At 39.0% G+C, this 27273-nt stretch overlaps 2 protein-coding genes across 3 annotated transcripts in view; both read left to right on the forward strand.

Moving 5' to 3' along the window:
• Window positions 1-27273, forward strand: part of LOC6040996 — an 89401-nt gene that overhangs the window by 30875 nt on the left and 31253 nt on the right. The gene's annotated exons all lie outside the window — the stretch shown is intronic.
• On the forward strand, window positions 25705-26917 carry LOC6040997 (serine protease SP24D). Of its 2 annotated transcripts, none has more exons than XM_038263512.1 (3): window positions 25705-26208; window positions 26276-26531; window positions 26726-26917. In XM_038263512.1, exons 1-3 carry the CDS (start codon window positions 25928-25930, stop codon window positions 26870-26872), a joined length of 684 nt encoding a protein of 227 aa, XP_038119440.1. In that variant the 5' UTR covers window positions 25705-25927; the 3' UTR covers window positions 26873-26917. The 2 variants fall into 2 exon arrangements, with proteins under 2 accessions (XP_038119440.1, XP_038119439.1); XM_038263511.1 differs by having other exon boundaries at window positions 25706-26208; window positions 26276-26669.

A 27273-nucleotide genomic window follows, 5' to 3' on the forward strand; every position in this document is an offset into this window, starting at 1 on the left:
TTATGAATTTTTTAATCAATACTGTTTTTTTTTCAAAAAATCGAAATATTGGTTGCAAAAAATTTTTAACTTCATTTTTCCGTGTAAAATCGAATTTGCAATCAAAAAAGTACTTGGGTAAATTTTTGATAAAGTGCACCGTTTTCAAGTTGAAGCCAAGTTGAAGCCATTTTTAGGTAACTTTTCTGAAAATAGTCTCAGATATTCATTTTTGAAACTAGTGCCCATGTTTGCCTACTTTTGAAAAAAATATTTTTGTAAAACTGAGACAATTCTCTATATTTTGCTTTTTTGAATTTTGTTGCTACGAACATTAGTTGCTTAGATATTGCCATGTAAAGGTTTAAAAACAGAAAAAATGATGTTTTTTAAGTCTCACCCAAAAAACCCACAATTTCCTAATGTCGATATTTCTGCAACTAATGGTTCGATTTACAATGTTAAAATATGAAACATTCATGAAATTTTCCTATCTTTTCGAAATCATGATATAAATTTTATAATATAACCGAGAATTCAATATCAATAATGCATACACGTATTTCCAGTTGATTGCATTGATAATTTTCTGGGTCCATTCGTTTTCGATTTTAACTGCTGTTGCATATGTTCGCTCAAGAACTCTGCATGTTCAATAATCGTTCCAATAACGTTTCTCAATTTCAATGCACGCATTGGTATGAAAATTATGCTACAAATGATAACGATGTCGTTTCGTTGGGCAACGGAAATATCGAGGAAAGTAATTGGATCGGAACCGAGTACAGCGCGGAGTTTATTAAAATATAAATAATCAAGTATATTGTGACTTGAATATGAAATCACGATTAATTAACCCTTTCAGGCCTGAATTTTTCTGAGCTGTGTTAATCTACAATTTTGGTACCAGTAATTAATTTTTTCCATGAGTAAACAGAAACAGGCAAAAAAAAAGTTACATTTCATTATTGGACGTTCTGGGTCCTCCAAAATGTCCTGGAATACAGATCTTGGAGTCTACCGCCGTAACAACACGATTCTACCAAGTTTCCGATTATGGTTCATATTCAGTGATGTCCCTGGGACCATTTGGCAACACTATGAGTTATGTGGATCACTTTTGGGATGTTCTGGGTCCTCCAAAGTGTCCTAGAATACAGATCTTGGAGTCTACCGCCGTAACAACACGATTCTACCAAGTTTCCGATTATGGTTCATATTCAGTGATGTCCCTGGGACCCTTTGGCAACACGATGAGCTATGTGGATAACTTTTGGGATGGTCTGGGTCCTCCAAAATGTCCTGGAATACAGATCTTGGAGTCTACCGCCGTAACAACACGATTCTACCAAGTTTCCGATTATGGTTCATATTCAGTGATGTCCCTGGGACCAATTGGCAACACTATGAGTTATGTGGATCACTTTTGGGATGTTCTGGGTCCTCCAAAATGTCCTGGAATACAGATCTTGGAGTCTACCGCCGTAACAACACGATTCTACCAAGTTTCCGATTATGGTTCATATTCAGTGATGTCCCTGGGACCATTTGGCAACACGATGAGCTATGTGGATCACTTTTGAAATGTTCTGGGTCCTCCAAAGTGTCCTAGAATACAGATCTTGGAGTCTACCGCCGTAACAACACGATTCTACCAAGTTTCCGATTATGGTTCATATTCAGTGATGTCCTTGGGACCCTTTGGCAACACTATGAGCTATGTGGATAACTTTTGGGATGGTCTGGGTCCTCCAAAATGTCCTGGAATACAGATCTTGGAGTCTACCGCCGTAACAACACGATTCTACCAAGTTTCCGATTATGGTTCATATTCAGTGATGTCCCTGGGACCATTTGGCAACACTATGAGTTATGTGGATCACTTTTGGGATGTTCTGGGTCCTCCAAAGTGTCCTAGAATACAGATCTTGGAGTCTACCGCCGTAACAACACGATTCTACCAAGTTTCCGATTATGGTTCATATTCAGTGATGTCTCTGGGACCCTTTGGCAACACGATGAGCTATGTGGATAACTTTTGGGATGGTCTGGGTCCTCCAAAATGTCCTGGAATACAGATCTTGGAGTCTACCGCCGTAACAACACGATTCTACCAAGTTTCCGATTATGGTTCATATTCAGTGATGTCCCTGGGACCATTTGGCAACACTATGAGTTATGTGGATCACTTTTGGGATGTTCTGGGTCCTCCAAAGTGTCCTAGAATACAGATCTTGGAGTCTACCGCCGTAACAACACGATTCTACCAAGTTTCCGATTATGGTTCATATTCAGTGATGTCCCTGGGACCCTTTGGCAACACGATGAGCTATGTGGATAACTTTTGGGATGGTCTGGGTCCTCCAAAATGTCCTGGAATACAGATCTTGGAGTCTACCGCCGTAACAACACGATTCTACCAAGTTTCCGATTATGGTTCATATTCAGTGATGTCCCTGGGACCAATTGGCAACACTATGAGTTATGTGGATCACTTTTGGGATGTTCTGGGTCCTCCAAAATGTCCTGGAATACAGATCTTGGAGTCTACCGCCGTAACAACACGATTCTACCAAGTTTCCGATTATGGTTCATATTCAGTGATGTCCCTGGGACCATTTGGCAACACGATGAGCTATGTGGATCACTTTTGAAATGTTCTGGGTCCTCCAAAGTGTCCTAGAATACAGATCTTGGAGTCTACCGCCGTAACAACACGATTCTACCAAGTTTCCGATTATGGTTCATATTCAGTGATGTCCTTGGGACCCTTTGGCAACACTATGAGCTATGTGGATAACTTTTGGGATGGTCTGGGTCCTCCAAAATGTCCTGGAATACAGATCTTGGAGTCTACCGCCGTAACAACACGATTCTACCAAGTTTCCGATTATGGTTCATATTCAGTGATGTCCCTGGGACCATTTGGCAACACTATGAGTTATGTGGATCACTTTTGGGATGTTCTGGGTCCTCCAAAGTGTCCTAGAATACAGATCTTGGAGTCTACCGCCGTAACAACACGATTCTACCAAGTTTCCGATTATGGTTCATATTCAGTGATGTCTCTGGGACCCTTTGGCAACACGATGAGCTATGTGGATAACTTTTGGGATGGTCTGGGTCCTCCAAAATGTCCTGGAATACAGATCTTGGAGTCTACCGCCGTAACAACACGATTCTACCAAGTTTCCGATTATGGTTCATATTCAGTGATGTCCCTGGGACCATTTGGCAACACTATGAGTTATGTGGATCACTTTTGGGATGTTCTGGGTCCTCCAAAGTGTCCTAGAATACAGATCTTGGAGTCTACCGCCGTAACAACACGATTCTACCAAGTTTCCGATTATGATTCATATTCAGTGATGTCTCTGGGACCCTTTGGCAACACGATGAGCTATGTGGATCACTTTTGGGATGTTCTGGGTCCTCCAAAGTGTCCTGGATACAGTTCTTGAAGTCTAGTAATGCTAAAGGGTGCCAGCTCCTGGCGGGTTTCGCTTTGTAAGCGAAAAGATGGCTTGAATCCCATCTGGCGAGGCAAAAGGGGTAAGTGGCGGTCGAGGGAGGATTTTGAATGCAGCGTTAGTTGAATTTGTTCAAGTCATAAACCTCCCGAAACCCAACACATTCAATCTCTCGAACGATCTGTGGGCGGCTGAATCTGAGCATTGAAAAACTCTGTAGCAATACACGGAGAAATGTCCAATTGCAACTTTCTACTCGCTAACATAGTCTCAGGCAAAATTCGAGCTGAAAATTGGGCTATATGATCGGTATAGAACTCTATATGGGTCAAAAATATACGAGGTTTACCCTCAATCTCACTTATCTCCACGTCCGCGGATTGGTTTCTCGTGTTCGTCAAAGGGTCCCAGGTACATCTCAGAATATGAACCATAATCGGAAACTTGATAGAATCATGTTGTTACAGTGAGAAAATCCAAGATCTGTATTCCTGGACACTTTGGATGACCCAGACCATCCCAAAAGTGATCCACATAGCTCATCGTGTTGCCAAAAGGTTCCAGGGACATCACTGAATATGAACCATAATCGGAGACTTGGTAGAATCGTGTTGTTACGGCGGTAGACTCCAAGATCTGTATTCTAGGACACTTTGGAGGACCCAGAACATTTCAAAAGTGATCCACATAGCTCATAGTGTTGCCAAATGGTCCCAGGGACATCACTGAATATGAACCATAATCGGAAACTTGGTAGAATCGTGTTGTTACGGAGGTAGACTCCAAGATCTGTATTCCAGGACATTTTGGAGGACCCAGACCATCCCAAAAGTGACCCACATAGCTCAGAGTGTTGCCAAAAGGTTCCAGGGACATCACTGAATATGAATCATAATCGGAAACTTGGTAGAATCGTGTTGTTACGGCGGTAGACTCCAAGATCTGTATTCCAGGACACTTTGGAGGACCCAGATCATCCCAAAAGTGACCCACATAGCTCAGAGGGTTGCCAAAAGGTTCCAGGGACATCACTGAATATGAACCATAATCGGAAACTTGGTAGAATCGTGTTGTTACGGCGATAGACTCCAAGACCTGTATTCCAGGACACTTTGGAGGATCCAGATCATCCCAAAAGTTATCCACATAGCTCCGAGTGTTGCCAAAGGGTCCCAGGGACTTCACTGAATATGAACCATAATCGGAAACTTGGTAGAATCGTGTTGTTACGGCGGTAGACTCCATGATCTGTATTCCAGGACACTTTGGAAGACCCAGATCATCCCAAAAGTGACCCACATAGCTCAGAGGGTTGCCAAAAGGTTCCAGGGACATCACTGAATATGAACCATAATCGAAAACTTGGTAGAATCGTGTTGTTACGGCGGTAGACCCCAAGATCTGTATTCCAGGCCACTTTGGAGGACCCAGATATTCCCAAAAGTGACCCACATAGCTCAGAGGGTTGCCAAAGGGTCCCAGGGACATCACTGAATATGAGCCATAATCGGAAACTTGGTAGAATCGTGTTGTTACGGCGGTAGACTCCAAGATCTGTATTCTAGGACACTTTGGAGGACCCAGAACATCCCAAAAGTGATCCACATAACTCATAGTGTTGCCAAATGGTCCCAGGGACATCACTGAATATGAACCATAATCGGAAACTTGGTAGAATCGTGTTGTTACGGCGGTAGACTTCAAGATCTGTATTCCAGGACATTTTGGAGGACCTAGATCATCCCAAAAGAGATCCAAAGGGATCGAAGTGGTCCCAAATGGTCGAGGGGATGTGACTGGTAATAAATAAACTTCATTTGCCTTGAAAAATCGTTGTAAGCCTAAATTATCTTCAACATTTTCTGAAGTTTCCAAATTTCAGGTTTTCAGGATGTTCTAGGTCGTCAAAAAGGCCATTAACAACCACTCAAACATTTTTTCCTAGGTAGAGAAACTCATAAATTACAACTTTGCTGAACAATGTTAAAAGTTTTGAGCACTGTGTGATTTTATACAACCGAATTTCGGTATGGGTCATATATGACCCATCAGGCCTGAAAGGGTTAAAATAATGTATGCAGAAATGATGAAATTCAATAAAATAAACAATTGATCAACATAACACTTCAACAAGAAAGTATCTCCCGAAACGTATATATTGGAACACGATAAAATTAATGCTGCAAACTGCTGTTTCCAACCAAACGCTCGTAAATTTTTCGCAAAGTTTGCTGATCGAAAAACAAGTTTCTCCGAGCGATCCTCACAAAGATTAAACAATTACCCAATTTTATTTTTATGATTTCTTCGCAAAGTTCTCTCCCGATAAGCTCGAACGACGACGGACGGATGCAAAAATCTGTGCTGCGATGACGAGGCCTGGCAAGTCAAATTAGGCCAAAATCAGCCTTCTGGATCCACTTGAGCGCGGCTCTTGGCAGGCAATAAAAGGCACACGTGCCGCCAGCCTCCACCTCCACCCATCGAAAAGCGGGGGAAAAGTGGGTCCATTAAATGAGCAGAAAATATGCCCTTCTGCCGAAGATTATCATACTGCTGTTGCTGCTACTGTCCCTGATTGTCAGGGCTTGGCTGGCAAAATTTGAGAGGAAACTTGAGTGGTGGAGCTTTTTTTTCTATCTGATCAAGGCTGAGAATTTTCGTAGGCATTTTTGAGCATAGGATTTTCATCGAATGGATCTGAGTAGGAATTTCAACAGATGAAATAAAATTCAGTGTGGAACTTTAAAAATAAGACATTTATATTTTTATCTAGTTGCATTTGAACAACGTTTGTGGTGGTGACCATTGGTCAAAGATTGAAAATGCATACGAATAATTCTGTAAGACAAGCGCGTGGCCTTGCCTTGAAACACAATGAACACTCTGTTATTTTAGAACACATTTACCACGACAACGATCAACGATGATAAAGGAAGGACTGATACTTTCATTGATAGCAATAAAAAAGGACACCTTAAAACACGATCAACCCTGTCAAGCAATCGAAGCAAAAGGTTAACCAAAATAAAATCTCTTTTCGAAAAAATACTAATTATATTACGACCACGCGCTCCCGTTGCTAATTATGAACTCTACACAGCAAAAAATCCGATGGTAAAATCGCATGCAAAAGTCAAAATAAGCACTTAATATTACACACTGCATGTACATTTTTTGCAAACACAAAAAAAAGTTGCAACCGACGGGATTCAAACCCACCAACAGTATAGACTGGCGCCTTAGCCCACTCGGCCATCAGACCGATGAAAAGCTGTAAGGATAAACGCATATCTGAGCTTGACATTTCGGTCAAGTAGATTTCCCATACTGATGGGCTACATATTTCAGGGTGTAAAATCACATAAAATTGCATAAAATAATGCAATATTTATTTTACACCCAGGCCTTTTACAGGCAGCTGGATTACAACTTTTTTAGCTGTCTATTAAAACCAGATTCAGAAAATAAGAAAGAGTAGGAATTAACATTTTAAAATGGCTCCAAGATATAGACCTAAAACTACTGAAACTTTACCCAGAGATACTTGACAGTCATATGAAGCAAAATTCATCATTATCTCGAAATGCATATTAATGCATTCTTATTAATATCGGAAATAACATCTTGAAATGGCTGTACCTCGAAAACTACTTCAGTGTAAGGAATCAATTAGAAACCAAAATCTCGGATTGCCATTTTTTTCGCATTCGTGTATTCGGTTGCTCTGGATGGTGAATTACAACTTTACCGAAGAGAGAGTATGGTAATAAATCTTCAAGACAAGAAATCGGATGCTGGTGTTTGAGACAATTATTTTAGACGAAGATTTATATTTTATAAGAGTGAAAATTTAATCTCAAGGTGGACAATCGTATGCTACCGTAGAGACTGTTTTAATTTAACTGATGGATTTTAAAAATTGTCAAAAGATTTTTTCTAGACAGTTGGCTGCACAGAAAAAAATAATGAAGGTGTAATTTTGGAAGGTTGAATATTACCTCTGAAATGTTGTAAAATTACCTTAATTTAAACAGAAAAAGTTACATTACACCAGAAAAGTGGTAAAATTACAATTTTTTTTACATGTACTGCAGTATGGGGAAAGATTTAATCATGGTGATTTTTGCGAAAAACTGGATAAAAAGTGCATTTTTTATTTTTTTGAAGAAAAATTGTCGTACTTTTTGGCAACAAGCTACTTTTTCGAGTAGAAAAAGGGGTGAACTTAAACTCAATTCCGTAAAAAGCCTTGTTTTTTGCAAGCTCATTATTTAGCATTGTCAGCCTTTTCAGGATAAATTGGATGTTACTGTCGAAAGGAGGTTCTCGTCCCCTGTCGACATCGTGATTTTACTTGTTCGCATCCATCCACTGTCTTTAAGCCCTTGATACGGTAATCATTTTAAGTCTGAACCACTGTAGTTGGTGTAAACCATAACATCACCAACTCCGTATATACTACTCCTACACCTGGAATGACCTACCTTCACACTCAGGTCAATACCGACATTTACTTCCCACTACATTTAACACGGAAATTTAACGTCATAAAACCAACGCAAGCTCATTACCATCGCTATAATTGACCACCACTTCCTCGCACAGGAAACGTTTCACCAAAGGAAAAGTCATGTATACGACTATTGACTAGCCAACTCCTTGAAATGTTGTGACGATCCAACTGGATGATTGCTGATGCTATTGACGCCCACGCCAAACCGTGCGTCAATAGTAAATGCAAAGGGGATGAAGGTTGCCGGGCCAGACTATAATTAGAGTAAACTTGTTGAACATTGAGGCGTAAATCAAATGAGGTCAAATTCCTGGAAGTTCTGTGCTGTTAACTTAATAAGCTTAAGATGCTGTGAATTTGTGAATTTGAATGGTTAAAGAAAGGAGAATTCATCCATAACTTCATGAAATAATTGTGGGAACTAGAAATAAATTTATTTTCAAACAGCTTAACATAAATCGTCTTGTTACGTAGGCTTTTTATGCCCAAGGCCATGGGAAATTGAAATTGCTCATTCCATTTTCTCTATCATTCATTAGCAAACACCAACGCAAAGGCCTTTAACCTAATCAGCTCGAATCTGAATCGAACCGAGAGAGTGAAATTGTGAAAAGTTAATAAATAAAAACAACATTTTCATCCCCCCTCTATCTCTCCCTCGTTAAGCTCTGCCATAAAGATTGAATTACACAGCGCCTAAGTCCTAATCTTTCGCCAGTGAACTTCAGTCGCAAATCGAGCTAGGACGGCGACAGCGCTGGGTTCTGATGAAGTCGCAAATTGTTATCCCAGAAAGGGGATAACATCTTTGTTTTCAGAGTAAGCAAAAATCCTTCCCAAAATTGCTCGAACCCCATTTGGCCAAGTCAAATTAGTTGCTACCCATTCAAGAAGGGGGAGAGTGAATTAAAGGAAAACACAATTAAAAATGAGCATCCGGAAAGTAAATTCTTCCGCGGAAGGTCGTCCGGGATGAAAATCTGATCCTATTTGAAAGGATTTTGAGGAGTTCAAATAATGGGATTTTGGTTATTTATTCGTATTGATTTTTTTCTGATTACATTAACCTGGCATGATGTAGCTACATTTTAATTTTTATGAGAATTTCCTGAGTTTTTATTTATTTAAAAGTGATAAATTTAAATTTTCATAATTAATAAATTCAACCAAAATAGTGAAGCATCTCCAAGTTGATTGTTGGAAGTTATCATCTTTATTTTTGGAAAACATACTGCAACAAAAAAAAACAAAACAAGACATGATAACTTGAAAAATATAAGCATACATACTTTTTCAAAACTTGACGCAGGCAAAATAAAAAGTGTGTCTTCAAAATCAATCGAAGGCGTATAAAAGAAACCACGTTTCTGATGGATTTTCTTGTATTCATCATTTGAAGACGTATAAAAATACGGCGATAGAATATTCTCTACGAAAAAAAACAACAGACCTATAAAAGCGTAAAATTGGCAAATGCCAGATTCCTTTTAATTTTATAAGTCTTCCAAAAAGACGGGCCTTCCTACCGGTACCAACCTACAACTGCTCCGCACCACGTTCCAAATGGTTGATTTCGGCCAAAAGCTTCAAGGACGATCTTCAAACTAGCAGTAGGGCATTGCTTTAAGAAGACACGACGATGTTTTTGTAGGACTTCCCTCCCCCGCTTTTTTATTGGTGAGATATTCAAGATTTTCATGGAGAGGTCAAAAGAGTGGAAAACAAGAAATAATCATCTTGAACCCGTCGAATGGAATAACATGGATTGCGGGGGGTTGGATGGGGTAATTTTTTTGGCATTCCGAGCCCAGCTGGACCAAACTGGTATTATCATAATTCGAACATTGCCATTCCACCAGTACGAGTATCCTGTTGAGATGTCCATTTGAAACCAAGTTATGACACTAAAGTGACTCATGTATCGTCATTATAATCATCCGCAATTATTTAAAAAAACAAAGTTAAAAAATCGGCAAAAAACCAAGCTTTCTGAACAAATATTTCCATGGTTTTAAAATCATAGATATGAGACACCACTTAAGTGGCATTTTTAAGCTTTTCTAACAACGGATCTCAGTTATTTTGATCAAAACGCGTCCGAAACAACCATGCGACTCATTATAGGATAGATTATTAAAACAAGATTTCTAATGAAACATAAAATTTCAAGATCTGGCAACCCTGTTTCAAAATATGGCCATTTAAGTGATATTTATGTATTTTTTTAGGCCGGATATTACTTAAATGTATGTAAACTATGTCCGGATTCATCATCCAACCAATCGTTGGTTAGATAATCGAAAGAACTTCTAAACGAGACTAAATTTTTGTCGACCTGGCAACCCTGCCTCAAGTTATGACCACTTAAGTGATATGTATGTACTCTTTGAGGCCGGATCCAAAAATAATAGATGAAATTTGTATCCAAGCCTATCATATAACTTGTTGGTAAAAAGTGAGGGAGGCGTCAACCACATAGATGGATTATGTTATTTTTTTGTGAACAAACTCCTTCTTTAAATCAAATGCCACAAAATCAAGCTCACAGCTTGGAGATATAAATTTTGATCTAATCGAATCGAATTTAATCTAACATAGATGCAGCCAGTCCGATGAAAGCATGCTAGAAAGTCTTGTGATTAGATTACGCCCCAAGCCCTTTTCTTGTCAATATTAATAATTGCATTACATTTGAGAACACCCGAAAATGTATTACGAAAATTGAAGCGGCAAGCCCTACTGCGTTATGTTTACCGCAGAGAGGATTCTGTGCACGGATCACATTTCACAGAATCTACTCACAGCTGGGTAATTCTCCGCCAACTCACACAGCAGTTGTCCCGACCTCTCTTCGATTTGCGTGAAACTTTATCCTAAGAGGTAACTTTTGTCCCTGATCACGAATCCGAGGTCCGTTTTTTGATATCTCGTGACGGAGGGGCGGTACGACCCCTTCCATTTTTGAACATGCGAAAAAAGAGGTGTTTTTCAATAATTTGCAGCCTGAAACGGTGATGAGATAGAAATTTGATGTCAAAGGGACTTTTATGTGAAATTAGACGCCTAAAAAAGTTTAAAAAATTCTCCCATTTTCCGTTACTCCGCTGTAAATTTTTGTGGAACATGTCATTTTATGGGAAATTTAATGTACTTTTCGAATCTACATTGACCTAGAAGGGTCATTTTTTTCATTTAGAACAAAATTTTTCATTTTAAAATTTCGTGTTTTTTCTAACTTTGCAGGGTTATTTTTTAGAGTGTAACAATGTTCTACAAAGTTATAGAGCAGAAAATTACAAAAAAATTGATATATAGACATAAGGGGTTTGCTAATAAACATCACGAGTTATCGCGATTTTACGAAAAAAAAGTTTTGAAAAAGTTGGTCGTCATTGATCATGGCCGTTCATGGTCATCCGCGACAGACACGAACGACGAAACAAAGAGAAACACAAACAGTATTTTTTTCAAAACTTGTTTTCGTAAAATCGCGATAACTCGTGATGTTTATAAGCAAACTCCTTATGTCTATATATCAAAATTTTTGTAATTGTCTGCTTTACAATTTTGTAGAACATTACTACACTCTAAAAAATAACCCTGCAAAGTTAGAAAAACACGAAATTTTAAAATGAAAAATTTTGTTCTAAATAAAAAAATGACCCTTCTGGGTAAATGAAGATTCGAAAAGTGTATTAAATTTCCCATAAAATTACATGTTCCAAAAAAATTACAGTCGAGTAACGGAAAATGGGAGAATTTTTAAAATAATTTAGTGTTTTTTCGTTTAAAAATACAATTTTTCGGAATTCTGAGTACGCCATCAAATCGGGCGTCTAATTTTACATAAAAGTCCTTTTGGCACCAAATTTCTATCTCATCACCGTTTCAGGCTGCAAATTATTGAAAAACACCTCTTTTTTCGCATGTTCAAAAATGGAAGGGGTCGTACCGCCCCTCCGTCACGAGATATCAAAAAATGGACCTCGGATTCGTGATCAGGGACAAAAGTTACCCCTTAGGACAAAGTTTCACGCAAATCGAAGAGGGGTCGGGGCAACTTTTCCCGATTTCGTGTGAGTTGGTAGAGAATTACCCAGCTATGAGATATGAATTTTGCCCAAATTAATTTTAATTCATGATGCTTTGTCGTTTAGGCCGTTGCAAATATTTTCTTAATTTATATCACCCCTCTTCAAAATAGGCAAAAAAAGGTTTTTAACACGTCCTTGATAAATTTGGGGAAAAAAGTCTGTTCCGTTTTGATACAAACATGTTTTTAATAGCCATGTTTTTTAATCAAAACATATATTTTAACATAGAAAATTGAGCAAAGGCCTCTTTTTTTGAACAAATATTTTCAAATGGCTATTATTCAGTATTAAAGAAATTAACTGAAAAAATGACAATTGTTCAAAAAACTGCATATTTTATGGCTCTTTACAAAGGGTTATAAAAAGTGTTAAATTTTTCATTTCAACTTAGACCGTCGCAAATATTTTTCAAAGTTTATGTCGCCCCCCTTTCCTCCCCCGCTCATCAAAATTGGTCTGATAAATCCGGAGGCAAAAAAAATATTTTTCCAAAAATTACAAAATTTCCATGAAAAAAGAAGTCTAATCAACTGAAAATAATCTAAACTGCATTTTTCTGCACTGATAATCATATTTAGCATGTTTGGGCTTGTTTAAAAATGTTTTTGAAAAAAATCCTCAAAACTTAGATATTTTGGAAACTTAGTATGGCAAAACAACTGGGCATTCATAAAAAAGTTGATGCCATGGCTCATAATTTTAATTTTTATACTTTTTTTTATTTTCATGTCCTCCCCCTTCAACTTTGGTCAGAGTCGATGTACATAAACTTCACAAAATATTTGCAACGGCCTTACTATTTCTTGAGCCTCAATTTAGAATCATTCAACGGGGAATGACACCATCATATCCCTTAAAATACTTTACCGAAGAGTAAAACTTTTATTTCGAGGATACAGGTTTAAAAAAAATTGTGTTTTTTGTCAGAATATTTTTATTTATTCTACATCTATAAAAAAACAGGCCCACTAAAAAAGCCACATTGTTGCAGATAATTCCACTGCACCTTCTCAAACATAATCGACGAGGACATAACTCACGTGGTTGATCCTTCAACGGCCCAAGACTCATTTGCATTTTTTTGTGTTTACGCTCAGTGGCTTAATAAATGTATTTTTTTTAGGTTAGGTTTGGCTTTCGGTCTGTTTGGGGAATCAACCCACTTGTATGTTCTCTTCATCCGACGTTTCGACCCGTTTTGGGCCTTTTTCAAGGAATCTATGGGTAGATTTATTGGGTAAGGTACGAAAACATAAACAAAATTGTACATTTATACTTTGCTTACCGAAATGGGAGTGAACATACAAGTGTTTTGATTCCAAAACAGACCGAAAGCCAAACCTAACCTAAAAAAATTACTGATACGGTCGAATAAACAGCAGGATCTTTAATAAATGTCCTCAAAAATATTGTTTTAAATTTTAATTGACAAGCAGCAATATAATTATTTAATTTTAATTCTTCAGGCATATTTACAAGTTGATTTCAGAATTTCTACTGAGTTTATGTTTCAGTGTGCGCGCGTACTGCCCTTCCACTTGGAAAGCTTTTTTTGTTGTCGGTGTGCTATTCCGCAGAACACATCCCCTTTGTGCATGTGCTTTCAAGCGATTCCGGCTGCTGGCTGGTCCGTAGAAGCGGTCGTTGGCGGTTCCCCCTAATGGGGAAATGTGGTACTTATACGGCCCTGGTGGTGGAAAATGAGACGAAAAAATAACAACTGCACATTGTTTGTGGACTAGTTTGTTGAAATGACCTATTTGAGTAACTTTTGACACGTAGAGGCCCTTTTTGAACCGGAAATGATGATTTTACGCCAGTGTCTTTTTCAAGTCAAATTGGGACATTTTCCTTTGTTAGTCCACACAATACCAGGCGTCGCCCGGAATGATCCAACCTTTTGTGAAATGCTCGCTGATCCTTATTTATGCCACCGCCGACCGTTGGTGCCACTGCTGTTGGTTCCCCGGCGATGGCAGTTGAAGTTGATGCTATGTGAATCACGGTCACCCCACTCGGATTCGGGCACTTTTGGGGTCTGCAATTTTTCCCTTTCCACACCGGAAAAGCCTCGGATAATGCCCCTCCGACCTAGATTGGGGACGAGCCCCTTCACAATTTACGATGTGTGTGTGTGTGTGAAAAAGTCCCTTTCTTCCCGAAAATATAATTGTGTTCCGCAGCGGTGATGGCTGAGAAAAGAGTCCTTGCTCCACTTCAACTCCAGTGGGGTCTCATTATTTGAACGATCCTTAATACGCTGTCCCACGCCACCCGACCTCAATGGAGGACGCGCTCTGCTTTATTGTGTTATACCTCAAGAGTACTCTCCGTTGAGGGTATTCGATGCTGTGGAAAAATTGAGATTCGGATTGAACAATCAGAAAAAAAGATATCGGCTAATTTAGGAGCATTTCTTGAACAGACGAAGATATGACGTTACAGAATTTCATTTAGTTATGATAAGATTTAACTTTCTCTGTCTATCATGATTATTACTAATTTTAAGGCCTTACAGATTGTCTGATAACACAAAATTGTTAATATGATAAAGTAGTTTCCACCTGTTCCTGATGTGAAATTACACTTTATGCCTTCCCTTTTCACTTAGGAAAAGCTATAAAATCCCTTGAAAAATGAAATTCTTAATTTGACCTCCAAGACCCACCTTCATGTATACATTTTCTGAGCAAATAGCTGTGTGGATGTGTGTAGGTGGGTGGACAAACAATTGTCACTCGATTTTCTCCGGATTGACTTTTCGGATTTTGACCGTTTTGGTCTCATTCGATCCGTCTTTATACACTTGTTGGAGGCCTGTGAAATGTAATCCGCTCACAAAATTCCTCTTTGCGGTAAGCCCACGCAGTAGGGCTGGCTGCTTTAATTTTTGTAATACATTTTCGGGTGTTCTCGGATATTCTGCAATTATTAATATTGACAAGACAAGGCTTAAGGCGTAATCTAATCTTAAGACTTTCCAGCATGCTTTCATTGGACTAGCTGCGTTTTGTTAGATTAGATTAGATTAGATTAGACAAAATCGTTCACCATTTCCAGGATATTACCATAATTTTTGTGTTTGAATTTAAAACTTTAAGAGCGAGTTTTTCACCAATGTGTATCAGGTCATTTCGAGGTGCTCCGATTTGTATGAAATTTTCAACGTTTGTTTGTCTATACTGCCCACCATTGAAAAAACGGCTAATATCCACTTTTGGCAAAAACGAGATATTAGCACCAGGTGGTAGAGGATGTTCCAACGCATCTTCTGGAACTTGAATTTTACTGAAATAGTGTTTAGACTTGGCTGCCGATGCGAAAAACCAAACGGCTAATATGCCACTCTTATGGGAAATTGCCTTGACGGAGATTTTGTGACAAACACTAAAACGCGTTTTTCTCGGAATACTTGATTTGGCATAATAGCCGAATTTTCAATTATGGGCAGACATGGGATGAACTCATGCCAAATATGACCCCTCTACGACAAAGGGAAGTGGGGTAAAACGGGCATTGAAGTTTGAGGTTCAAAAAACATAAATAATCTTAAAGTTGCTCGAATTTCTATAAAACTTCATCGATTTCGACTCACTTAGATGCACTTGTAGCCCCCACGGGGTCAAAACAGTTGGAAATGCAAATACACCGGCTCTTTGAAACCTTGGAAAAAAAAAAGTTGGAAATGCCTTTTTTATTGTCACTTAGGGTAGACGCATCTGTTTTAGATTTGTTGTAGGTGATTCTTGACATCCTTCTGGATCGAATGCAATAAAAACAATTTAAATCGGTTGAGTTTTTGCCGAGATACAGCCGGATTAAGTTTCATTTCCAACTTTTTTGACCCGCTTGGTGCTTCGCGTAAGTTTTGACCCCCTTGGTGCTACAAGTGTTAAAGCACTTCAAAATGTTCCATAGACATCCAGGATTGGTTTGACTTCTCTCATAGCTTTGGCAAATTACTGTTAAAAATTGATTTTCTAAAACCTTAATATCTTTTTGCAACAGCCACCAGCACCCATACTACCATAGGTCAAAAGTAAGGGAATTTCATGGACTATAAGCCTACGATATTAATTTTTTGGCCAATCGCAACTTTTCTCATAGTTTTTCGATTTTTCTATAACAAACATTTTACAACGTTAGTTTTTGCCCTGTAGGCTTGCGTAGCGGCACTTTTTGGTCTCAATTTTGTCATATTCGAAATCTTCGAAAAATTTCACTTTACAAGGAGAAAAAAGAGTTCCCAAAATTCAGAAACGTACCATGGAATTTGAACACTTTGTTCGTGGTTCCCATTTCCATGAACGCTTCACGATTTTGGGAACTTTTTTTTCTCCGTGTAGTTGGAAGTATTGGACATATAAATTTGATTTTAAAAATATGTAATTAAATAAAACATTTTGAAAAAAGAAAGAGACCTTGATCAATACCTCAAATGCTGTATCAAGTAGGCGAAACTCTATTTTACCCCTAATCCAAAAAATTGTAAAAAAATATTTTAATTCATTCTAAATGGCATTTTTCCCAATCAAATTAGCAACTAACGTGAAATTTTCCAAGGATTCCCACTATGACAAAATTGAGACCAAAAAGTGCCGCTATGCAAGCCTACAGGAGCAACTCTCTACGAAATCGGCCGATATCGACCATTTTTATTTTTTGTATTTTTGGATTTGACTCAAACTTTGTGGGGCTGGGTCTCGTGGCGCAGGGGTAGCGGCTTCGGCTGCCGATACCGATGATGCTATGAGACGCGGGTTCGATTCCCGCCTTATCCACTGAGCTTCTATCGGATGGTGAAGTAAAACGTCGGTCCCGGTTTCTCCTGTCTCGTCAGAGGCGCTGGAGCAGAAATCCCACGTTAGAGGAAGGCCATGCCCGGGGGGCGTAGTGCCAATAGTTTCGTTTTTTCAAACTTTGTGGGGGCCTTCCCGATGACCAAATAAGCTATTTTGTGTCATTGGTTCACCCATACAAGTCTCCATACAATTTTGGCAGCTGTTCATACAAAAATGGTATGTAAATATTCAAACAGCTGTAACTTTTGAGTGAATTTCTGATCACCAACTTCGGCAAAGTTGTAGGTATTGTTGAGGACTTTTGAGAAAAAAATAGGTACACGAAAAAAAAAAAAATTTTCTCAACTTTTTTAGCACTTAAACTCAATTTCCCAAAATACGTATTTTTTGATTTTCTAGATTTTTTGATATGTTTTAGGGGACAAAAATCCGCAACTTTTGAGCCATAGAGAAACATGGTCAAAAAATCTGCCGCCGAGTTATGAATTTTTGAAAAAATAGTGATTTTTGGAAAAAATCGAAGTTTTATGCAAAAACAAGTTTGACATTATTTTTTAATGCAAAATTGAATTTGCAATCGAAAAGTACTTTGCAGATTTTTTGATAAAGGGCTCCGTTTTCAAGGTACACCCAGAACTGGACATCGGCATACGAGAGGATAAAGAGCACGATTCGGTAGTAAAATGGTACTGTGTGCGGACTGAGAGGAAAAAAACCCGAAATTACCGAGAGTACTTTACTCATGGCTTCATCTTCAAAAAAAGTTCATCTAACAAAAAAAAAGTACTGGTACCGAGACTCGAACCCAAGACCTTCGGCATATTGAACCGTGCCTTTGCCGTATGGGCCACCATGGTTCGGTAACTAAGTGGCGGTCATTTGTCCATATAATCCACTCAATAGGATGAACCTTTCAATGAACGAATGAACACGCGAGAGGACTATACTCTCGCAAAATAGCACTTTCCTCACGTTTCTTTTCGTGAGGACTATCCCCTCGTTCTTTAACTTTGGGTGTATAGCCACCGATAGTTTGATTTTAGCGAAATATTTGCAGTTTTTTAATTTTTAAAAATAGTGACCATGAGCGACCATTTCTAAAAATATATTTTTTGAAAAGTTCAGAAAATTTGCTATAAAATTGTCTAAGAGACATTGAAGATTGGACCTCTGGTTGCTAAGATACAGCGGCTTAAAGAAAAAGAAACACGAAAATTAAAGTTTTGTAAGTCTCACCCAAACAGCCCATCATTTTCTAATGACGATATCTCAGCAATTAATGGTTCGATTTTCAATGTTAATACATGAAACATTCGTAAAATTTTCCGATCTTTTCGAAAAAAATTTTTTTTTAAATATTTAAATCAAGACTACACCCAAAGTTAAAGAACGAGGGGATAGTCCTCACGAAAAGAAACGTGAGGAAAGTGCTATATTGCGAGAGTATAGTCCTCTCGCGTGTTCATTCGTTCATTGGAACAGTTCATCCTATGAGTGGCTTATATGGTCAAACGACCGCCCCTTAGTCACCGAACCATGGTGGCCCATACGGAAAAGGCACGGATCAATATGCTGAAGGTCTTGGGTTCGAGTCTCGGTACCGGTGCTTTTTTTTGATTGATGAACTTTTTTGGAAAATGAACCATGAGTAAAGTACTCTCGGTAATTTCGGGATTTATCCTCTCCGTCCGCACACAGTACCATTTTACTACCGAATCGTGCTCTTTATCCTCTCGTATGCCGATGCCCAGTTCTGGGTGTAGCATTTTAAATGGGCGTAATATTCAATGTTTGGCCGGAGTGGGCTTGGTTTGGTGTGTTGTTTGTACTTATGGCATGGAGACGACTCCTACACCTGGAATGACTTAACGGCCTAACAACAACCAAGGCCGGGACCGACATTTTACTTCCTCATCCGATGGAAGGTTGGAGCAGATGGGCTTAGGCTTATAGTCCATGAAATTTCCTATCTTTTGACCTACAGGAGTATGGGTGTTGGAGGTTGTTGCAAAAAGATATTAATGTTTTAAAAAAACATTTTTAAGGCGTCATCCATAAAGTACGTACGCTCTAAGGGGGGGAGAGGGGTTACCGTAGGTGTGACAAGATGTGACGAAGGGGGGAGGGGCGGTGTTTGTGAGACTGTGACGTCCTGCTAGGTTTTTTTACGATTGCATAGTATTATTTCGAAATATACACAATTAAATTAAATCCTCTTTTCTAAAATTGTTTGCTTACTTTTATTTAGAAGCATCACATTATAATTTGAAGCAGGGCGTTCATAAGAATACTGCAATAAATGGTTTGAAATGATTAGATACAAAGCTGTGAAAACAGTTTTCAAGATTTTTGAATACATGAATGTTATACCAGGTCTTCTAATTTATAAAAAATACAAAATTTTATTTTTATATCACAATGTTTATTCTAAAAAATGAATAATTAGACAATTTTGGCCGATTTTTGCGTGAAATACGTTATGGATGACGCCTTAACAGTAATTTGCAAAAGCTATGAGAAAAAGTCAAACCAATCCTTGATGTCTATGGCAAATGAAGTGCTTCGAAAGACCTTTCGATTGCATCTAAGAGAGTTGGAATTGATGAAGTTTTACGGAAATGCGAGCAATTATAAGATTTTTTTATGTTTTTTGAACCTCAAACTTCAATGCCCGTTTTACCCCACTTCCTTTTGTCATAGAGGACTCATATTTGGCATGAGTTCATCCCATGTATAGACAAACAAACGCTGAGAGTTTAATCCAAATCGGAGCACTTCGATACGACCTCTAGAACAAACCGAGCAGAATCTACAAAAAAAACTGCTTCTTAACTATATGAAATTTATTGTATTTTTTCATTTCATTTTGGCTAAATATTATTGAGATGTTGATTGAATCATTTAACTTGTCAAATAATAATTAATATTCAATTCCCGTTCTGACTACTCGTCCACCTGATCCACGGTATGTAATCCGAAACTTTAACGTATCCGTCGGGTGCCCTGGAACCGCAAGTACCGATAATAAAGCTAGCCACTCCCACCAATTGCTGGTTGTAAACTGCAGGTCCACCGGAGTCTCCCTGTAAATTGAAACAAAACCACCGTGTGATTACCCGTAATTGCTCACTTTACATCCAGCTGATATCTCCCCAGTAAGATATAGATTAGAACGTACGAAGCAAGCTCCGTTGTTTGCCGGAGACTGAAGGCAGAGAAGTCCGCGGTTGAAGCCGGTCTGCCGAAAGCATTGGAAGGAGGTCTGGGCCGTGGCTCGGTTGTACTGGAGGATACTCGGAAGTGGACCGTTTGCGGACAGTCGACCCCACCCGGAAATGATTACATTCCCGGTGCCAACGGGCGAAGGTGGTGGAACGTTGGAGGACCTGGCTAGGGCAATCGCCTGAATTAGTCCATCGAGCGGGTACGGATGGAGCAGCTTGAGCAGGGCAATGTCGTTGCGCGATTTGGCGTATCTTTCGTGGGGAATGATACGCTGCACGCCACGTGTGACTCCCCCTTGGCCGATGTTGACCGTTCCGGCAAGGACCGTGATTTGCGTTGGAGAAATGCTGCAAGTTGAGAATCGTTAATTCATTTGATATTTGGTCAAATAGTCTCAAAATTTACATTTTTTTTTGTAAAAAAATCTTGCGTCTATATTTGGGTTCAGTACGGCTACCGGAACAAGCTCATGATTGCCCATATAAAAGTCATTTGTGTTAACATGATAGACAACTATTCGTGACAATTTAATAATCTCAGCAGCTTTATTTGTTAGGCGTAACAGGTTAATTTAATCAAAGTCTTTGGAATCCTAACAAACTAGCTAAGCCATTGTTGGAATTCGAGCGAGAAGAAGGAAAGCATTTCTCGCTCGCGAACGAGGGAGAGAACTTGTAGTACATTTCTCTTCTCGCTCGCGCTCGCATTTTCGTTCGCGTTCTCGCTCTCGCCGCGAGCGCTCGCGAGCGACTCGTGCTAGCCGTTTGCCCCAAGCTAGCAATTTGTTTATCAGGCTTATGAATACGAACCAGGCGATGGTATAGAGGTGTAACTTCAATCGCTGTGTTGTTTTTTTGTTCGTTTCTAAAACGTTCAACTTCTCGCGAACGAGCAATTCTGGCTCGCGAGAAAGCCCGTTCGCGAGCGGAGGAGAGCACGGGCAATTGGTGAGTTTCTCTCGGCAGCTCGAGACTCGCGGCGAAAACTCGAGAGAGAGAAAATTTTCTCGCGAGAGCTCGATAATACCAACACTGAGCTAAGCTTTCCAAACATCCTCAAAGCTTACTCATCCAGTTCTCACAAATTCCTCAAACAAACACAGATCATGAGTTTTTACAACCCTCCCGTGACTCACTTCTGACCCAACAAACCAGTTTTAAAAACTCACACTCGATTGTCATTGTTGTGCACACAATGAGCCGCCGTCAGAACCCAGTTGCTGGCAATCAGTGATCCGCCGCAGGAAATTTGCCTTGCCCGGAGCAGCGCCACCTGGTACGGGAACTGGCCAGGACTGGCAGAGAAACCACCCACGATCCGGGCGCTTGAGCCTAACTCGAGTGGGTTGATGCTTTCACCACCACGCAGTATGGGCAATAAAAAACCCCGCCAAAATCCACCCAAAATGGGTTTCCACCATCACAAACGGAGAAAACATTTCACCGGCTCGTTGAAAAGAAGAGTGGAAAATATTGCGTGGGTGGTGGAAATGGCTCGAGGTTTCGTCGTGTCTCACGCGTGCTATCCGATGAAGCAATCAGCTAAACGATGAGCCGATGTGGAACGTGAATTAACAAGATCAAACGAATTCAAACGATTTTGGATTTTTTTCGCTTCCGAAATCGTAGCTTGGAACAATGGAACTGGAAAACGGTGGAAGAAAAGTATCCGCTGGCAACGGTTCTGGACGATTTACTGCAGACAACTGACGGCTTATCTGTCGTTGTATCACCACTATGTTGATAACAAGAAAGATATCAGCTATTTGAAGGCATTAGAAGTAATTATAAGTGGTTTGAACTACGATATTTCCAACTCCTTTAATATAAAGTTTATTTGTTTAGATTTTGTCAACGTTATTTGAACTTCAACAATAGCATGTAACAACATAGATGAATTTTGCGGGTATTTCAGGGCATTATGCCTTAACTGTTGGGCAAGGTAGTCTTGAATGAGACACTTTTGGTTTTAACTATCAACGATTTTTGTATTTTTTTCATCAGCATATTTTAATAAGATTTTTGTTGCATTTTCTTTCTTTTAATGTGTGATAACATTGACCAAAATATGAAATTGATCCGACACCTACATCCAGAGTTATACCACTATCCTTTTGTAGACGCACTTGGCAGGAACAATGAGACACTCTACGAAAATCAATACTTCTCTTGTAAAACATCATGTTTTGTGAAGTTTCATTGCAGGTAACTTGCATTGAACATTTTAAAGCAATTTTATCAACTTGAAACTGTGACTAACAAAAGTTATTCTAAAAAGTATTTAAATTTTGTAAAATCCATATATTTATACCAAATAACATTATATTTTGGGTTAAATAGAGTTAAAACTCAATTAATATGCCAAAAATCACGAACAAATCATGTTTTGAAAGATTTCCATACATTTTGAAAAGTTTAACGAAGAAAAATATAAGTGTCTCATTGTTACCCATGGGCAGAAAGGAGTGGGGAACAATGAGACAGCCCTGAATTTTGAGTACCGTAAAATGGGGTGTCCTTGATAGGTTTTAGATTCTTTCGCAAAATGATAATACGTTCGGAATTGCATGGAACCATACTGACCGGAGTAGATAAAGGTTCATGGTACTTCTAGAAGAAGTTTTCTTTGAATTTTAAGAAGTTTAAAAAGTTATTTAACTATAATTAAGAAAACGTTGATAAAAAATATCAATTTCATGTTTACAAAGTGACATGATTTTCTCAATGAACATGATTTCAAATTGGAAAACGGAATGCATTTTCGGATTCTTCGGACAATTTTCCACTAATTAATTCCACACATAATTAAATTAAATTTCCAAATTTGAAGGCATTTTCAGTAGAACAAATTTTATACAAAGTGTGAAAATTTTTGATTCGTGCTTTGGATTCAGTTTAAATGCAATACCTTCTCGGCTATCTCGCATGCATCTCGTATGAAAATAGTTGGATCTTCACCGATGTAGCTGTCGGTTCCCCATACATCGTATGCAGTTAACACAGTACATATACGACGTTCGGGAAACCTACTGTTACATTGGCATTGATCCAACAACTTTCACAGCGGCAAGAAAGCTAAGCGGGTTGCGGCGCGGACTTAGTAATCTGAATATGTCTCTCGCCGGATGATGCTATTTTTGGGGTGAGCAGACCAGATATTTTTCTTCGGTACATGCTTTTTGTGTACACGTTTTATCATACAATATTACATGCTATTGCTCACAAAGGTGATGTGCATACTTTTCAATGCGATTTTACACATAATTTTTGTACTGTGTGTGTATTTTGTCAAAAAGCTTATAAACTTAGTTAACTAAATTTAGAAATTGTTTTGTTTTTGTTAAAAACTATATCAGCAACCATAGTGATGGTACATTCGACGCAAAAATAAAATTTGAACACCTTTAACCTGATTTTAACAACAAAAACTATGACTATCAAAGTCACCCCGGTATTCAGAATGAGAATTTTCAACGCAACTATTTTTTTAAACACTATTTTTAAAACCTTTTTTTTCAAAAATAGTGCATGGACCTTGTGTGGCCTACCCTAGTACATCTTTTAAAAAAAACAGTCTTGAGAAAACCCTTACCAGTTGGAAAATATTCCAAAAATAAAAAAAAATCCTATCAATGCCACCCCGGTTTAAGGTATATACTAAAATTTGGTCAAACCTAATGAAAGGACATTGCCCAACTCATCCCCTATGGAACGTCGAAAGAAATCTAAAGAAATTTTAGATTTTGTGTTAATGGCAGCCTACACGCGAAAAAATAATTTTTGTCCATAATTTACTTTAATACCCCAAACCAAACATTTGTAGCGAACCTAATTTCCTTCTTAAACTCACACCCTCATCCACGCCCAGACATTATTTTATAATCCAAACGTACATATATCCCCGCCTAGCAACAAGGCTGGCGAGGCATCACTAAAGCCAGAGGTCCGTCTCTCCACTACTCTCTCTTTAGAACAGACAAAAGAGAGAGAGAGAGAGAGAGAGAGAGAGAGAGAGAGAGAGAGAGAGAGAGAGAGAGTCAAGGAGGCTCTCACTTATTGATTAATTTCCCCAGTTAGTAACCTTGGCATTCCTGTCCTCTGTTGACTCGGACCCGCACTCGTCGGCGACACCTCTCCTCGCCCTCACCCTTACCGATTCTATAATTCCCAGGAAAAGTGCGCAACTCTAATAAAGCACACCTCTTATTCAGTCCTCGGCCCTGGTTTCATATGCATTTGGGCTGGGACGTAATCACGCCTGACGATAGCACACAAGGGGCATCAATTTATGAAGGGAGGTCAGGGATAAGCAAGTCCGGTAGCAAGTGCGCTTCGGACTATGACGTCACCGTTCGGTGTTTGGGCCAGGTCAAGGCCAAGAGGTTCAAGCGGGGAAAAGACCTCTCACCTGGGGATGATTCCCGGGGAATAGGTAACGAGACCTCCAAGTTACTCATCTTCTGGGAAACTAAAAAGTTGCTAGTACTCATAGGCTCCCAATACACCAAATCCACACATAGGGTCCCAAGCGACATCTAAGTACAGCGCCCCGGGTCCAAAGGTGAAAAACAACAATGGAAATTTCCACTAACTTGAACGTGGGAAAGTCCAAAGATCACTTAGTAGTGGAAATTTCCGATACCTTTGGAATGTCCACGCGCTCGCGGTTATTGACCGGAACCAAGGTCACTTCCCCTCCAATTATCGAGAGAACCGATATTTTAGTACAAAGGAGTGGGGATGGAATGCTAATCTCGACCTTAGTATAAATAGTGATCGAATGGACTCCATTAGGGTGTTATTCAATTATTCAGTTATTGAGTTATTCGGTTATTCAGTTTAGGCTATTTTCTGATCCTTGAAATCGTAGTAGTAGATCCTTGAATTGTGATCCTTGAACAGTAATTGAAATTGTAATTGTATTTGTGCATCAATAAAAGGTCGAGTGAGTAAAGTGAAGTGTTATAAATCCGAAAAGTATAATCTCACACCCAAACGACTCCTCGGAACGAAGGTCCTGGCTAGAACCAGTATCTACACATTTATGAAGCGTCTATAACCAAAGCCACTATTATGGCAAACGTGTATCTAGTAGACAAACCTTTCCCCCAAATATGAGCCTGATTGGTTGAAAATACGATTTGTGAGAGCCATTTTATCATTGTTCCCCGTGTCTTATTGATAACTACTCTACCCTATCGGGCCGACATTTACAAAGCGGATTCAGTGGCAGTTGTTAACTCAACTAATGTCAACATGTTAATGTTAATGTTAACGTTCTATAGGTCGCCTTCCTAAGGTGTCGTTGATAAGGTCCAGCTTGTGACGATACACTACCTTCCCTTTACTAAGCAATCGAATCCAGAAGAGAAACGATCTACCGCTTACGAGGCGGAAGCGTTACCACTAGGCTACGTGACTCGGTCAATAGTACAGGTAATGCTTTATTTAATACTTTATGACTGAGGAGGTTAAACATAAACTCAATTCAGGTTAAAATCTGTCGATTAAACAAAGTTCAATACCTAAAAGTTCAAATGTTTAGATAAAATTGTGATGCAATTTTTTTTAAACGTTAGTTTTAAACAGTACCACAGAGTTAAAAGAACGCAAATGAGTCATGCAACGATAAGAGGTGACATTGATGCTGAAAACATTATTCAAACAGATATTATCTCGAGCACAAGGTGAGAGAAACGGCGTCATTCACATTCATTTAAACTGCCACCAGTTGTCTTGCGAGGAACACCAGCACTCATCATTGGCACACTATGAGTTTTGAGAATAAATTTCAACCTAAATCGTCAGTGAATTTTAACTTGTACTATCAACATCAATCAAGATGTGTCAAAGGATCTTCGGTTTGAGATGGCTTCCACTAGTTGTATCACTTTTGTCCGTTAATGGTGAGACATTTCTGCCAATCGAAAAAGCCAAACTGAAAGTTATACGGAATCCACCTGCTTTCGCACCCCGCATCGTTGGTGGAAGTTATGCCACACTTGGTCAATTTCCGTTCCAAGTTGCTGTACATTACGGAAATGGCTTTTGTGGTGGATCGCTGATTCGCAGCAACTGGGTCCTAACTGCGGCACATTGTGTGTACGATAGCAACCATCGAGTGTGAGTGTTGATAACTTGATTATCTGAGGAAAGCGACTTAACTTGATGAAATCATTTTTTTTTTCAGTATTTCACCTGATAAGATGACTATTCGTGCTGGAACCGTGTTTAAAGATCAAGGAGGGTTCACACGAAAAGTTCAGCAAGTGATTGTGAACGAAAAATATAAAAGTAGAGACAAGTACAAGTATGGCTTTGATCTAGCACTACTGAAATTGACGGAGTCGTACCAGCTGGATAAGTTCATCAACACTATCCCTCTAGTAAGATCTCGTAAAGATCTGAAGGCCACTGATGTGGTGACCATTTCGGGGTGGGGAAAGGTATCAGAAACGGGATCAACTTCCAAAACCCTTAAATACAATCGTGCCAAGCCTCTTTCATCTTTTACATGCTTCTTCAAAACTAAAACAGTTAGAATTTTGTGTCTTGAATCACCGATCAACAATGGCGTTTGTGGAGTATGTAAACGGAATTCCCAACTTTAACCCTGATAACTAAATGATCACTTTTTCAGGGTGACTCTGGTGGACCAGCAGTATTGGGTAACAGGCTAGTTGGTGTGGCCAATTTCGGCTACGGCTGCGGTACCAAAAATCCAGATGGGTACGCAAAAGTCTCAGATCATATTAAATGGATTGATGCCACCATTAATCGCTACTGAAAAGAAGAATACAGTGCAAATAAATAAAGAGATAATTGAATTTGAAAACACATTAACCTTCAGAATGATTTTTTTTTTCGAATTGATTACAGTATCACGCGGTCCTTACTTAATTGAGTGTTAAAGAACCTAGCTGTTGGTTACCATCAAATATGGTTAAGGCTACTGTACGGATTTTTTCCATACCATAGGACCCTCTTCGCGGATTTTTAACAGGCCGGATTTTTTATAGGGAATTTCACGCATAATATGGATTTGTACGGAATTTTAACAATTTTTGAACATTGAATTGCTTTTTTGATTTGGTCAAAGCTTTTGTCAATCGGACATTTTAATTTAACTGTGAGTTTGATTTATGATGGGAGGGGTTTTCTCAATTCAAACTTGATTATTTATTTCAT

The sequence above is a fragment of the Culex quinquefasciatus genome, chromosome 3, assembly GCF_015732765.1.
Source record: "Culex quinquefasciatus strain JHB chromosome 3, VPISU_Cqui_1.0_pri_paternal, whole genome shotgun sequence".
Lineage (NCBI taxonomy): Eukaryota > Metazoa > Arthropoda > Insecta > Diptera > Culicidae > Culex > Culex quinquefasciatus.

Bases quoted from the DNA above. Each gene is read 5' to 3' on its own strand.
- LOC6040997 (XM_038263511.1), top strand. From the start codon at position 25,928: ATGTGTCAAAGGATCTTCGGTTTGAGATGGCTTCCACTAGTTGTATCA. The intron at 26,209-26,275 runs GTGAGTGTTGAT...TTTTTTTTTCAG, and splicing joins TACGATAGCAACCATCGAGT to TATTTCACCTGATAAGATGA. The intron at 26,670-26,725 runs GTATGTAAACGG...TCACTTTTTCAG, and splicing joins TCAACAATGGCGTTTGTGGA to GGTGACTCTGGTGGACCAGC.